The sequence below is a fragment of the Numida meleagris genome, chromosome 16 (genome assembly GCF_002078875.1).
Source record: "Numida meleagris isolate 19003 breed g44 Domestic line chromosome 16, NumMel1.0, whole genome shotgun sequence".
Taxonomy (NCBI): domain Eukaryota; kingdom Metazoa; phylum Chordata; class Aves; order Galliformes; family Numididae; genus Numida; species Numida meleagris.
In genome coordinates, this window is record NC_034424.1 from 1,620,146 (window position 1) to 1,634,324 (window position 14,179).

General features: G+C 46.0%; 1 protein-coding gene across 3 annotated transcripts in view; it reads left to right on the top strand.

The window, feature by feature from the left end:
- Positions 1-14,179, top strand: part of LOC110407001 (discoidin domain-containing receptor 2-like) — a 53,216-nt gene that overhangs the window by 24,948 nt on the left and 14,089 nt on the right. For all 3 annotated transcript variants that reach the window (XM_021414163.1, XM_021414164.1, XM_021414162.1), the window contains exons 3-8: positions 2,870-2,972; positions 4,978-5,206; positions 7,177-7,324; positions 7,530-7,635; positions 10,320-10,506; positions 13,393-13,639. In XM_021414163.1, the coding sequence (XP_021269838.1) occupies positions 2,870-2,972; positions 4,978-5,206; positions 7,177-7,324; positions 7,530-7,635; positions 10,320-10,506; positions 13,393-13,639 (1,020 nt within the window). The remainder of the gene's footprint in view (positions 1-2,869; positions 2,973-4,977; positions 5,207-7,176; positions 7,325-7,529; positions 7,636-10,319; positions 10,507-13,392; positions 13,640-14,179) is intronic.

Below are 14,179 nucleotides of genomic sequence, written 5' to 3' on the forward strand. Positions count from 1 at the left end.
AATGAATACATTAAGACTTGGAGTTTTCTGAAGCATCTCTAATATTCCAAGACATTGAAAACATAACATCAGGGGGAAGAGTTTGGCCAGCAGAGACTTGTAAGCTGTGTCTGCACTGTCCATGGTGTACTGGGCTGTGGGGAGCTTGCAGAGTCCTGTGGCTTCAGGCTGTTTTCTGTACTCCATGGAGGCACCAAGCTTGAGCTCTTTTACCTGGAGAGAAATGCTTGCTTCACTTACAGATTCAGGTGGGGACAGACCAACATGAGCAGTGTGGACTTTGCTCAGCTGTAAGCTCTAACCTCCAGTGACACAGCAGTGCAGATGTTTCCATAAGCTGGAGTTGTTAGGTCATCTGTGACAGATGCTCTTTAACATCTCACTTACTATTGGTCTGGTGAGAATAATAATAGCTGTTCTCATTGAATACAAGTCAAGCACCCAGGTTATTCCAGAAGAAGCAAAATCTTTAACAAGCATTTCCTTCTTATACTGTATAAAATTGTATAGTCATTAAGGCTAGGAAAGACCTCAAAGATCATTAAGTCCAACCCCTCCTCACTGTGCCCGCTGACCATGTCCCTCAGTGCCACGTTTCCATGATTCTGGAACAGCCCCAGGTACGGTGGTGACTCCACTGGGCTGACCCGTTGCAGTGCACCACCACTCTTCCTGAGAAGGATTTTTTTCTTAATATCTAACCTGAACCTCCCCTGGTGCAGCTTAGGGCCATCACCTCTCATCCTATCCCTAGACGCTTGAGAGGAGGGGCCGACCCCCACCTCTCTACAACCTCCTTTCAGGCAGTTGTAGAGAGCACTGAGATCTCCCCGGAGCCTCCCCTTCTGCAGGCTGAGCCATCCAGGGCCTCCATGTCTGTATTGCAGCAAGGGCCCAGCACTGAGCACAGCACTGAGGCGCAGCCCCACCAGTGCCCGTACAGAGGGACGATCCCGTCCTGCTCCTGCTGGCTGCACTGCTGCTGACACAAGCCACGATGCCATCGGCCACCTGAGCACCCTGCTGGCTCATGCTCTGCCGGCTGTAAACCAAAACTCCCAGATGGTTTTTCTCCAGGCAGCTGTCCAGGCACTCTGCTCCAATCCTGTCACGCTGCATGCGGTTGTTGTGACCAAAGTGCAGGACCCGGCACTTGGTCTTGTTAAACCTCATCCCATTGGCCTCAACCCAGTGATCAGCCTATTCAGGTTGCTCTGTAGGGCCTTCTTACCCCCAGGCAGATCAACCCTTCCTCCCAACTTGGTGTAGTCTGCAAACTTACTGAGGGTGCACTCAGTCGCCTCATCCGCAGCGTCAGTAAAGATGTTAAACAGGACAGGCCTCAGTACCAATTCCTGAGGAACACCACTCGTGACCGGTCACCAGCTGGATGTAACTCCATTCACCAGCACTCTGGGCCCAGCCATCCAGCCAGTTCTTCACGCAGCAAAGAGTACACCCATCCAAGCCATGGGCTGCAGCTTCTCCAGGAGAATGCTGTGAGAGACACAGTCAAAGGCTTTACTAGAGTCTAGGTAGACTATATCCACAGCCTTTCCCTCCACCACTAGGTGGGCCACCTGGTCACAGATGGAGATCAGGTTGGTGAGGCAGGACCTGCCTTTCATAATCCCATACTAGCTGGACCTGATCCCCTGCTTGTCCTATGTGTGCTGTGTGATTGCACTCAAGATAAACTGCTCTGTGACATTCCCTGATACTGAAGTCAGGCGGACAGGCCTATTGCTCCTGGACCCTCCTTCTGACCCTTCTAGATGGGCATTGCGTTGGCAGGTCTGCAGTTGTCTGGGACCTCCCCACTTGACCAGGACTGCTGAGAAATGATGGAAAGCGGCTTGGCAGTCACTTCTACCAGCTCCCTTGGCACCCTCAGGTGAATCCCATCCACTCCCATGGACTTGAGACAGTCCAGGTAGAATAGGAGATCGCTAACTGTTCCCTCCTGAATTGTTGGTGGGTTTATTCTGCTCCTCATCTCTGTCTTTTAGTTCAGGGGTCGAGTACCTTGAGGATAACTTGTCTGACTATTAGAGACAGAAGTAAAGAAGGCATTGAGAATCTCAGCCTCTTCCTTCTTCTCAGTAGTAATGTTCCCCACTGCATTCAATAAACGATGGAAATTCTCCTTGGCTCTCTTTTTGCTGTTAATGTATTTGTAAAAATGTTTTTTATTATCTTCAACAATGGTTGCCAGATTAAGATCTAGCTGGGCTTTCACCTTTCTAATTTTCTCTCTGCATACCATAGCAACAGCCTCATACTCTTCCTGAGTTGCTTGTCCCTTCTACCAAAGACAGTAATCTTTCTTTTTCCTAGAGTCTAGGCATCTCCCACCACCCTCATTCCCAACCCTGGCGTGCTGCTCCGGGCTCATCTCTCGCGAGCCTGGTTTCGTTCCCTTCCCCCTTCAAACCTAGTTTGAACCCCTTTCAATGAGCCCTGCCAACTCCTGGGCTAGAATGCTTTTCCCACTTTGAGACAAGTGGACCCCATCTGTTGCCAGAGGGCTGGGTGCTGAATTAACTGCCCCATGATCAAAAAAACCAGTTGCTATATGTTTCATTATAGAATGGGTCCATGCAACCAGTAATACTAGTATGATTTTGGATTTCTTGTTCTTTGTAAAGCTGTTGCCTTGCCAGGACTCTGCTGAATGATACTGAGTGTATTTCATTACTTTTAATTTTAGTTTACTGCAATTACAAAACATTTCATCCTTTTTATTTGTGTTCTAGATTTTATCATTACCATGTTTATTCCCTAGGCATGGCAGCCTTTTAATTAAACTTGTCTGTTGGTCTCAGTAGAGTTGGCATTGATTTTTACTTGCTTTGGTTCCTATTTTCAGCTACATGCCGATACCCTTTGGGGATGCATGAAGGCACGATACGGGATGAAGACATCACTGCTTCCAGCCAGTGGTATGATTCCACAGGACCCCAGTATGCACGGTAGGTTAACGTCTGGCAAAATACATAATCCTAATTTTTTAAAGTTATCTAACGTGATTGAGGAAAATGTTTTTGTTTGGCTTCAGCGTTGAAGGCACTGATTCTTGCAACACAGGAAATTGTGACTCAATGTTAAGAATTTTCCCCATGCAATGGTGAGATGTCAGACACGTACCCAGAGAGGTGCCCGTGTCTCAGTGTTTGGAGCAGTTCAGGATTTGGCTGTTCAAGGCTTCAGGCAGCACAGTGCAGTGTTGTATTGAGCCCTGCTGTGAGCAGGAGGTTGGACTGCACTTCCAGAGGTCGCTTCCAGTGCTGGTGGTCTTGTAGTTCTGTGAATAAATCTCCAGTGGATTTGTACCTTAAAACTCAGCTAGGAACAGAGCTCCTGGGACTCTTGCGGAGTGTTTGAAACTAAATCATAGGAATTCACTTATGAGGAGGGACTTTTTGACAGTATCCTATTGCAGAAATGAGCTGTGTCCACTGTGACCCAAAAACCTGGAAAATGTAGAGTTGAGGAATTGCTGGAAAACAGATTGAGGATTCTCCTTCAAGGTCAAGCAATACTACCATGTTTCTCATGAGCTTGGCTTTTCATTTTTCTTGTTTCATTTACTTCAAAGCTACCAACTGATGATTTTCAAAATATTTATAAATCTGACTTCCCTTAGAATTGTTTGTTATGATGATGTCAAACATTACTAAAGTTTCTGTGCAAGTCAGATTTGAATGTCAAGCTAACTACAGTATTTTATTTACATTTATACTATTTTAACAAGAATTTGGGCAGTCAAAAATGATAAAACCATCCTAGTGCTTATTTTTGTTAGTCTGTGGCAGAGGTGAGATGTTCAATGTCGTGTGTTTTAATGGTGCTTTAACAAGTTTATGAGCCTGAAAGCTGGGAAATGCATTTTGTTCTGAGGTATGGCTTACTCCCAGTTCTGCAAATATGTGGGGCATTGCTTACCATCTGCTACCATCACCTGCTTGCCAGGGCAGCTGGATGTCCACAGGGTGAAGGCAGGAAGACATCCTCTAGCTGACTTTGTTAGAGGTCATAGCTATCCTTCTCTTCCCAGTACCTTGACCTTTAGTGTCTTCTGGGTGTTTCTTTCCTTGATGCATAGGGGTTGACTGCACTCATGGATCCATCAATTGGGGCCGGGATTGCTGTCAGAATGAGAAGCACCCTTCAAGGGCTTCCTGTTTGCTAGGAAATCTCTGTTGCTGAAGAGACCACATGGTCTTCTTGTGTCCCCGTCTGAAACTTTCACCACCTGCTGGCTTGCACTGGGGAGTCTAGGTAGGGCATTGCTGCCTTTAGTGGCTCCACCTGCTGATTGCTGGAGTGTTCTTCTTGGCGTGCGGTCTCCAAAGATAAAAACCTTAATGTTTGCATGTGGTACTGCAGTGTTCAACTTCTAAGCGTGTAGTTCCACATCATGCAGCCAGCAATGTTGTGCACAAGCAGGTCTGATGAATGCAGGAAATGTGACAGATACTTTGAGATGACCCAGAATAAGTTGTAGGTGGGCAGAGCTTACTTAAATGTATGTTAAGATAGCTTCTCTTTGTGCATTATACAGCTGTAGGGAGGAGGTTGGACAGAGTTCTAGGCCATACTGTGTGAGATGTAGAAGGATGTGCTTTCTGGGCACGATGCTAAAAAGCAAGCAGTGCAAGCAGTGTACCATTTCCTACTGAGTAGCTCAGTGCTTCTGAGCAGTGTTATATTATTGCTTCTGGGACAGAAATGACTTTAAATGGTTATGGAGAGACATCTAAAACAAAGGGAGCTGCCCTGAGCAGGGAAAACCTGGCTGCAGGGTTCTGGGAAGTCTCAACAGTCAGCCCAAAGGGGAGAGGTTTTTGATAGCCAGCTGTCAGCTCTCACTGAAATCCTTCTTTCATTTAGTTCTCAGTTTCAAGGTGTCTCCTAAGCTACTGGGAAGGATGAGTCCTTGGAAGTGAAGTCTTTTAATATGTATGTTTTCCCCAGGTTACAAAGGGAAGAGGGGGATGGAGCCTGGTGCCCAGCTGGCTTGCTGCAACCAGAAGATGTACAGTTCCTCCAAATTGACTTGCATAAGCTCTTTTTCATCACCTTGATTGGGACTCAGGGACGGCATGCCCGTGCCACAGGCAAAGAATTTGCCCGTGCTTATCGAATTGACTACAGCCGCAACGGAGAGCGCTGGATCTCCTGGAAAGATCGTCAGGGCAGGAAGGTGAGTACAGTAGGTACTGAGTCATGGAGCATGCAAAATACAAAAGGGTTGAGCTGCTCTCCCCTTGTCTCTGACACTGGTTAAGGATGGGTGCTCTCCTTTAGCACTGTCGTTGCAATGTTGTGAAGTCCTGGACCCTCCATAATATCTGGCATCAGCCACGTGCCGTGGTTTGCCTGCAGCACTGCTTCATTCCTGGTGCTGTTGGGAGCATTGATTGGCATCAGCAGTGGCCAAGGCTGGAGACAGGTGCTGAGTTTGTCCACACACAGCTCACTGCTGAGTTTGCTCAACGGTAATGACAGCTTGTGAAGGTGTTAGGCAAAATCAGTCTGATCTTCTGTCATACAGACGGGTAAAAATGTCTGTTTTTCCATTATGGAGTTGGTGCAGAGGTACCTTTTTATCTGAGACACTGGGAGATGAGTGAAGCTTTCTTCCTCTTACTGGGATACTTCAAGACTGGCTGCAATGCTATGGCAGAAGCAGATACCTCTTAAGGAGGAAAGTTAACCTAACTGCAGTCTAAGTGAAATTCTGCCATATGTTGTCTCCTGTTGGATCTTATCTCCTGTCAGCAAGGTGTGGTGGATCCAGCTTAGCTGGCTTCTAGATCTCTAGATCTAGATCTAGATTAGGTCATCTGAGAGCTGAAAGGGTTTGTCACTGTCTCCTGGTTCCTGAATTCAAGGATTAGATATGTCTCTAGTTCACTGGTAAAAGTCATGGGTGTTTCTCATAGAAAGAGGGATGTTAAGGGGCTGCCAATTAAAAGCCTGTTGAGGAGCCTGAAGAGGATGTAGAAATGAACTTTTTGACTGTTCTCTTTTACCAAAGATGGAATGGTTCAGCTGGAAGGGTCCCACAAAGGTAGTCAAACTGCTCTGGGGCTAACCAGAAGTCAAGGCAAGTTATTGAGGTCATTATCCAAATGTCTCTTGAACACATTAATCCTTGTTGAATTTCATGTCACCGGTGATCGCGCAGTGCTCCAGTCTGCCTAGATCCTGCTGCAGGGTCTCTCATCCCTTGAGTGAGTCACCTTCTGGTCTTTTTGGTCAGCTGCTGGGACTGTGCAGAGCTGTAGACCTTTTCTATCAGGTGCAGGAAACTTTCTCAGCTGACCCGGTACAGTTGAGCAGACAGTGTGACCTCCTCTCTCTTCATTTTAGCAGCCTTTCTGTGCTATTCATCTCTCATCATCTTCAGAGAGATACAGTCTTCTGAGTGGCTTCTTTCTAGTATAACATGACCTTTTAGTTCTCAGTGCACTCCCAAGCCACAGTTATTCTCTGCTGATGCGAAGAGGAAGTCTGTCTCCATAGGTGCAGATCCTTTCAGAAATCTCTTAGACACTTTGTGTCCACCACTGGGGACTGACAGTTCAGCTATTTCCACACACTGACTGTCAACACAAGCAGTAGACTTCCCAGAACAGTGGTGAAGCTGAGGGGAAGGTGAAAGTCTCTGACACATCAGAGTGCACTTCAGTGGGATGTGCTGTCTGGCAGTGCTGCTTGCACTTCCATCCACCGGATTCTGCAGCACCTCTGAAATGTTGTTGTCTTGTGCAGCATCTCATAGAAAAAGGGTATCAGGACACTTCACAAGGTAATTAATGGTGAGGGCGAGTGCTCAGTTACTTGCTGTTTGAATGTACACGGAGGATTGTTTGCAGAAGGAGAGGTTATGTACAAGTAAGTCAAGGTCTCTGCAGCATGTGGTCCACATATACTCTCATCTTCTACCTGCCTTTCTTCTCTCCATCACAGTCCTGCCTGGTAGGGGTCTGCAGTGGGCAGGAAGTGAAGTGGCAGCGCCTTTCACCCTGTCAGCCATGCACCAGGCAGGAGGAGGGGAGCAGCAGCAGCCAACCGTACTGCGTGGGAAAAGTCCCCAGTCTTACACTGATGGATGCATGTGGATTGCACAACAGGGAGAAGTTACTGATAAGGACTTCTCTTTTCCAGGTAATACAAGGCAACATTGATACGTACGATGTGGTCTTGAAAGATCTTCGGCCTCCCATCATTGCTCGCTTCATCCGGGTGATTCCTGTGACGGAGCTGCCGATGACTGTCTGCATGAGAGTGGAGCTCTATGGCTGTGTCTGGTATGGTAAGTAGCTGTTGCCTGTCACTGGGAAGTAGTCCTCACGTCACGCTGACCGGGACTCACCTGCGTCCCTGTGTATGCAGAGGGAATTCCAGACCAACAGGACTGCTTCTGTTGGTCCGCATCGTAAATAAAAGGATCGTGTGGACAGAGATAATGGAAGGCGGCTGCTGCTGTGTTTCTGAGGTATATGGCCTTCTTTTTTTAGATGGTTTGGCATCCTATAGCATCCCTGAAGGAGGGACAATAGCGGCTCCTGGCTTTCCCATCGTTTATCTGAATGACTCGACCTATGATGGCTACCAGGAGCGCAGGTGGGAGAAGTCGTCCTGTTTTCTCTCAGTCCTTCTGCGAATTATCTCTTCTTTCTTACTTACCTTGTCATTAATATCTTGTATCCCAAACGCTTCTTTGGTGAGACCTCCCTAGCTGCAAGCTGTCCTCTTAATTCTCCAAAGCATATGCTATTTCATTGGCTTTATTCCTGGCCCTTTGACATGCTGTGAGTGCCTGCTTTAGAGGAGGACACGGGCTCGTGACATAATTGGTTCATCCATCTCAGATGGCAAAGGCTGTCAGGAAACAAGTTTTTTGTTACTGGAAGTTGTCAGTGCTTTTCCTCAGAGAAGAATGTCATTATACATCTCAGTGCTGTCTTTGTTCGTGGCTTCCATCTGTGCATGATGTGATGAGATGGTCCTGATGTGTGTAGTTGCCTTAAAGCTCTCATCACTCTTGGTGTCTTATTTTGACCATATCTGTTGTACTAATTTCTTTGTTGGGTCAGGTATAGCTTTAAGCTGTTTTTTGATACTGCAGATCATAACGTGCTGCAACTCTTAGTTGCCCCAGATTGGAGTTGGAGATCTGGCTGGACCTTTAGACTTGATGGTCCCAGGGTTCCTGGAGCAGATGAAGGTCCTTCCCCTCTTCAGTTGCCTCTGTTGCTTATGCAGACTGCATTTCAGGCTGTTGCAGGAGGTTTCCAGGTTAAACTGGGCATCCAAGAAAGTACACAGCACCTGAACGCTAGGCCTGCCCTTGATACCTGTGAGCTCCTGCACAGATCTGAGATACCCTTTGAAAAGAAAGCTGTGGTGGTCTTGAAACAGCTTGGAAAAGTGCATCACTCTTTGTGAGAAGCTTCAGTCAGCAGAGGCACTCCTACCAATGTGGTGTGAGAGGAAGCTGGCCAATTACTCACTGTAGAGATTTCTTGGGTATGATGCTTATCCGATTTGGAGTAAAAACAAACAAAAAAACCCCAACAAAAATAACTGGTTTTTGAGAACTCGTTACAAGGCCCATTAATTTCTCACATAATTGAGATTAATTAGGCAGGGTGGCATGTTCCTTACATTGAGGCAATTCTGATTCATGTAACAGCTGAGATTTGTTTTGGAAGGAGTTCACTAACAGCCTGAATCTGAAATATTAAATAGCTGAGTGGACTTACAAACACTGTGTGACCACTTCATTTGCTATAGATCTGAGCATCTTTAAAAGGCTTGGAAACTTTTAGTACTTGAGCATGGGTCTCCTCTTGAGGCAGCATATTCCTGCTTGTGCTGGAGTGGGCCAAATAAATGACCCAGCAGTGACTTCAGTGACTTGCTGTCATAATTTAAGGTGCTTTTATTCCAAGTCCAATTGCAGTTGTCATCAACTTCTTTGGAATTTTTTACTGATGCCTAAAGTTCTGATTTTTGTAAAGCTGTGTTTTGTCATGCTGAAGGTTGAAATATGGGAAGAGAAGGTATGTTCTTAATGCTTGGAAGATGTTGTGAGATATCAGGTACCTGGTTATCAGAAATATCAGGTCTTAGGTTAATATCTGGTACTTTCAAACTGCACTGGTATGGGGGGGAGGGTTAGAGGTAGAAGAAAAAAGGGGATTATAAGGTCAGAAAGAAGCAGGTGCTACACTTAGAGGTCCAGTGCTAATAGAGGAAGCTAAATTTTTTGCTTGGAAACATCAGGAAACTCTAAATGCAGGCACAAAGCTCACTATGCTAAGCAGGGAGTCTTCAGAGCCAGCTGAACTTAAGCTTGTGTGCCTGACTGGATGGAAAGGGAGTCCCCCTTGTCCAACTGTTAGTTCTGCTTTGGAGACAACAAGGCACGTGAACCTGTGCAAACCCCTCTGATTTGAGGACTCACCTGGAATGGGCTTAGGAACCTCCACCATGTACAGCAGCAGCCCGAGAGACAAAGACTTCCTTGACAAGCTGAACAAAACAAGTCCAGGGAGCAAGCTGGGGCACTAATACTACTGAGCTGTTTGCACTTTCCCTGCTGTAGACTGAGGGACGTTCCAGGGATGACTCCCAGAAGGCAGGTATGTCAGGAGTGTACCACATCTGTTTTACTCTGTACAGCTTTCCAGCACTGACCTGGTGAGCTCTGTGCTCTCAGATAGGAAGTGGAACAGGACAGGGCTCTGGGAGAAGAATCTGATCAGCCTTGCCAATGGGGCTGATAGTGTTCTTCTCTTTCATGAGCAACAGTGCCGAAAATAACCCCAGTTACAGCTGGCTGAGCTGTCTGGGGTCTCACTGCTCTTTTTTCTGCTTTTCTGTGCCTTCTTGCGAACCTTTCCCCACTGGTTTCCTCGGGGCAGGATGGAACAGCTTGCCTCCCACACAGCTCTGCAGTAAAATGCTGCCCTGGAGTTTGCAGTTTGGGCATCTTGTGGTGTCATTTTCTGTAGTCTCCATTTTTGTTCTCGAGAAATTCTGCTCAAGCCTTGGCTTTGCTGTTGGCGCTTGGTGTCAGCGCAAAAACTCCTGCCTCTTCCAAAGCATGGAAAGGCTTTAAAATCCCACCTCGAGCAGAACAAATGGGATGTTGCCCAATCATAGGAGATGAGTTTTTGTCCATGAAGCGTTAAGAATAAACAAAGGACTGTTTTCCTGGTGCCAGCTGAAGGTCCCAAATGGTTTTACATCTGAGCTCTGCTGGGTGATGCTCTGTTTAACTGTTGCTTCTTCCTGGCCAGGCACTTGTACGGCGGTCTGGGCCAGCTGACGGATGGCGTGCTGGGGCTGGACGACTTCACGCAGAGCCACCAGTACCGCGTGTGGCCAGGCTATGACTACGTGGGCTGGAAGAACGAGAGCTTCAGCACAGGCTTTGTTGAAATGGAATTTCAGTTTGACCGACCGCGGAACTTCACCTCCATGAAGGTATTTGGTGTTGTCCTTTTCCAGCGGCCTTGGGGCGGGCTTTGGGTCTGCGTGCTCCCAGGCTGCTCCTTTGGCGGTTGGAACTTGATGATCCTTGAGGTCCCTTCCAACTCAAGCCGTCCTGTGATGTGGGCTCTGTCCCCAAAGGTGGAGAATGTAATGTGCCCAGCAGCAGAAATCACCAGAGGGACAGTTTGAGTCGGTGTCATCCCGGGTTTGCTGATGTAGGCTGGTGACGCAGGGCAGCACGTGCCTCTCTGGATCTTGGGCACTCTCAGTATTTGGCTCAAATGACAAGGGAAATAACTCCTGGAGCAGTGTTTAGGCAGCCCCTGTTGGCAAATAAGAAGGATTTAGGATGCAGGCTGCTCATGGTCTTAAGGCCTGTGTGACCCTTGAAAGAAAGGACATGTCTGGGCTTCCATTTTTGATGAAAAACTTCTCTGGACACCTCAGTCTATGCTTGTGCTCTGGGAAATTACCCAGAGGAAAAGGATGACCTGAACTTTTTAGTTCTGTAGTAAATAGAATTTTTTAAAAAGGGTCAGTGGCTTTTCTTGTAAAGATTTCAAATGAAGGAGAACCCACCACATCCTTAAGTGAATTGTTTTGGTGGTTACATACCCTGGTTTTATTTTGTCTATTTTTAACTTGCAACCATTGGCTCCTAGCCTGCTTTTGCTGGCCAAAAGTGGGAATCTTGCCTTCTCAGAAACTTTCCTGCTTCTATACTGCGGTTAAATCACTTTCTTAATCGCTGCTTCAGTAAACTAGGTTGGCTGAACTTCTCAGTGCCTTCCCTGTGAGATCCAGCATCACTTCTGTAGCTATCTTTCAGTCCTTTCTTTGTTTGCCAGTATTCCATTGGAGGTATAGCGACTGGGACTAGATGCAGCTTTTCCATCAAACTACATAAAAGAATGGTACCAATTTCCTGGCTTTGGGTAATTCCTCTTTGTTTATGAATCTTGAGATCATATTAGTCCTCTTAGCCAAAGGACAGGGAGCCAGTGTTCATTAAGACTTTGGTATTGTACTTAAAGTCAGTTCAAAGTTACTGGCTTCCAGTGCGGGAAGAATTACTTACGTTTTGTTCCCGAGTTTGCTGCCTTGTAATGAGCCAGTCCAGAAAACCCAGTCTGTGGTTCAGTGCAGATTGAGGAAAGTGATTTTTGTGATTCTTCCCTTCATTTTGTTTTATTGCTACTGATTCTGCTATCTCTTTCAGATCACTGAAAAGGTAGTGAATAACCTGAGCTAGGCATACATTCCTCCTAGGAAAAAACCTGGAGAAGAATGATCTATGCCTTAGGTTTTTTTTTAAGACTTTCTAGTGGACAAATTTTGATTAAGTGAATATGATTCATGAGCTCATATTATGCTAATTGGAGCAAGTGTTCTAATGCCCCTGCAAACCTGTCATGTAAACACAGCCATCCTGATCAACCAAATAAACAAGCACATAAAAATAGCTACTTCGTTTAGTATTTCATTATAAAGCTGTATGAATCAGCATAAACTATTCCTCATTCTTATTAAATATGAGCTGTTTCAGCTTTGTATTTTGCACAGACTAGATCTATAGACTAGGTCTGTAAATACTTTTCTCTGTTATATCTCGATGCCTTTTTGCTTTATTCCAGTCTTCTGAACTTCCCCGGTATCCAAGAAAGTACTAAAAATAAATGTTAGCAAATATTGCAGCTGCATTGCAAACTACTTAGGCTTGCACATTATAAAATTGGACTTCAGTAGGTGATGTTTGGATTAGAGAGTGTCTCTGTATCAGTCCAAGATGTGAACATATCCAACTCCTATCCAAATATGGCACAATCTGTGTATTGCAGATGTCAGGCTTTCCTGCCTTGTTATGGATGACTGTATCTCCATATTGAATAATGTTGTCTAATCTTCAGCTGTTCTTAATTATGCTCAACTACCCTGCTTTTGTCTTCTTCCTTCTCACCAGGCCTGTTGTCCTCATTACTGCTTCACTGCTATTCACTGCAAGATTTCAGAGGTCACGAGATTAATAGGGTTCAGAGCAACATGCAGTTTGGAAGGGGCTGTTGTCACAGTTCCTAACGCTCCAGAGTCATTAGGAAATGATTTCTAGAGTTCCCAGGGAGGGTTGGACCACCTTAGCCATGAAAACAAAGGTGTAGGATGAGGTACGCCAAACTCTTTAAGGTTCACCTTATTGTGAACCTTATATATTCACCAATGTATATTATTATATACACCTTTGGTTCCCAATCGTTGGGTACAGTGCCAAAACACCTTGGTCCAGATCTTCAGGATGTCTTTGTTTTAGTGGGATGTTAACTTGGCAGCATAGTGATGGCTGTTTAAATTCCAGCATCCTGGAATGACCTAAACCAGTGGTGCCATTGCAGCAGGCAGGGCTGAGCTACCAGGAGAGGATGATGAATGCAGGCTGACATGATGGTGTAAAGAAAACATAGACCCTCAGTTACCTTCAAGATGCAGGCACAGCAGAACTGCTGCTCTATAACGGGAGAATTTCGTCCTGAGGTTGCATATATTGCTTGGTTATTGTTTGGAAGACATTACTTAGACTGTGGAAGCTGGTGGGTTTCCAGAAGAGGTTGGAGTGCAGGTAGTTTTCTTTTCCCTTGTAGGGTCTGTGGTCAAGGAGAGTTAATGTGTTTGGCTTTAGATTAGCACAAGCCTTCTTTGATTATTTTTATATGGGCCTTTTGAAGACCCTGATAAAATTTGGCCATTATTGTATCATTTATTCTGGGTTAAGAGTATCCATACAGAGAGAGATTAGAAGCAGAAAACCTTCATGAACAGAAATCCCTGAGGCTTAATTTTTATCTCAGTAACTATTTCTCTTTCCTGCTGTGTTCTCCTTGCTAGGTGCATTGCAACAACATGTTTTCCAAGGGGGTGAAGATCTTCCAGAAGGTGGAGTGTCTGTTCAAACCACGCCTGATTGCAGACTGGGAGCCTGAACCTGTTGGTGTGGCGACTGTCCTGGATGACAAAAATCCCAGCGCAAGGTTTGTGACTGTGCCCCTCAATCAGCACGTGGGTAAAGCCGTACTGTGCCGCTTCTACTTCGCTGACACCTGGATGATGATCAGTGAGATTTCCTTTCAGTCAGGTGAGTGTTCCTACAGCCAAGTAGATCTTGGGAAAGGTGGAGAGCAGAAGAGATGGTGTGGAGGTGCAGGATGTGGGTTAATGTGAGCGTAGGGTGCTGTGGGGCTGCACAATGGGGAGGAGGTAGTGGAGACAGACTTGGAAGGGCAGCGCATGGGCAGACAAGTCAGAGGATGCTTTTCAAGCTGATGCACATACGCAAATGCACAACCAGGGCAACCAAAAACTAAAGCATAGGGCATTTCTTTTTGAGGCAGTTGTGTGCTGCTCCTGGCGTCAGTTTTTACCTGTACTAAGCTGTATCTACAGATATAGTTAACAGATAGAAGTTAAGAGATTGCAGATTAATGTATAAAAACCCACAACAGGCTGAAATTTTTGTTGCTCGCATCTTAACTGTGCAGCAGAAGTCAGTACCATGAGGTGGTTTGAAAGGTTCTGGGAGGGAGTGGGCAGAGCCTTGAAGAAAGCAGCCATCGCTGATGTAGTGGCTCTAGCTGTCTGCTCTGAGGTCCTTTTGTGAGGGGACACACGTGGAAGG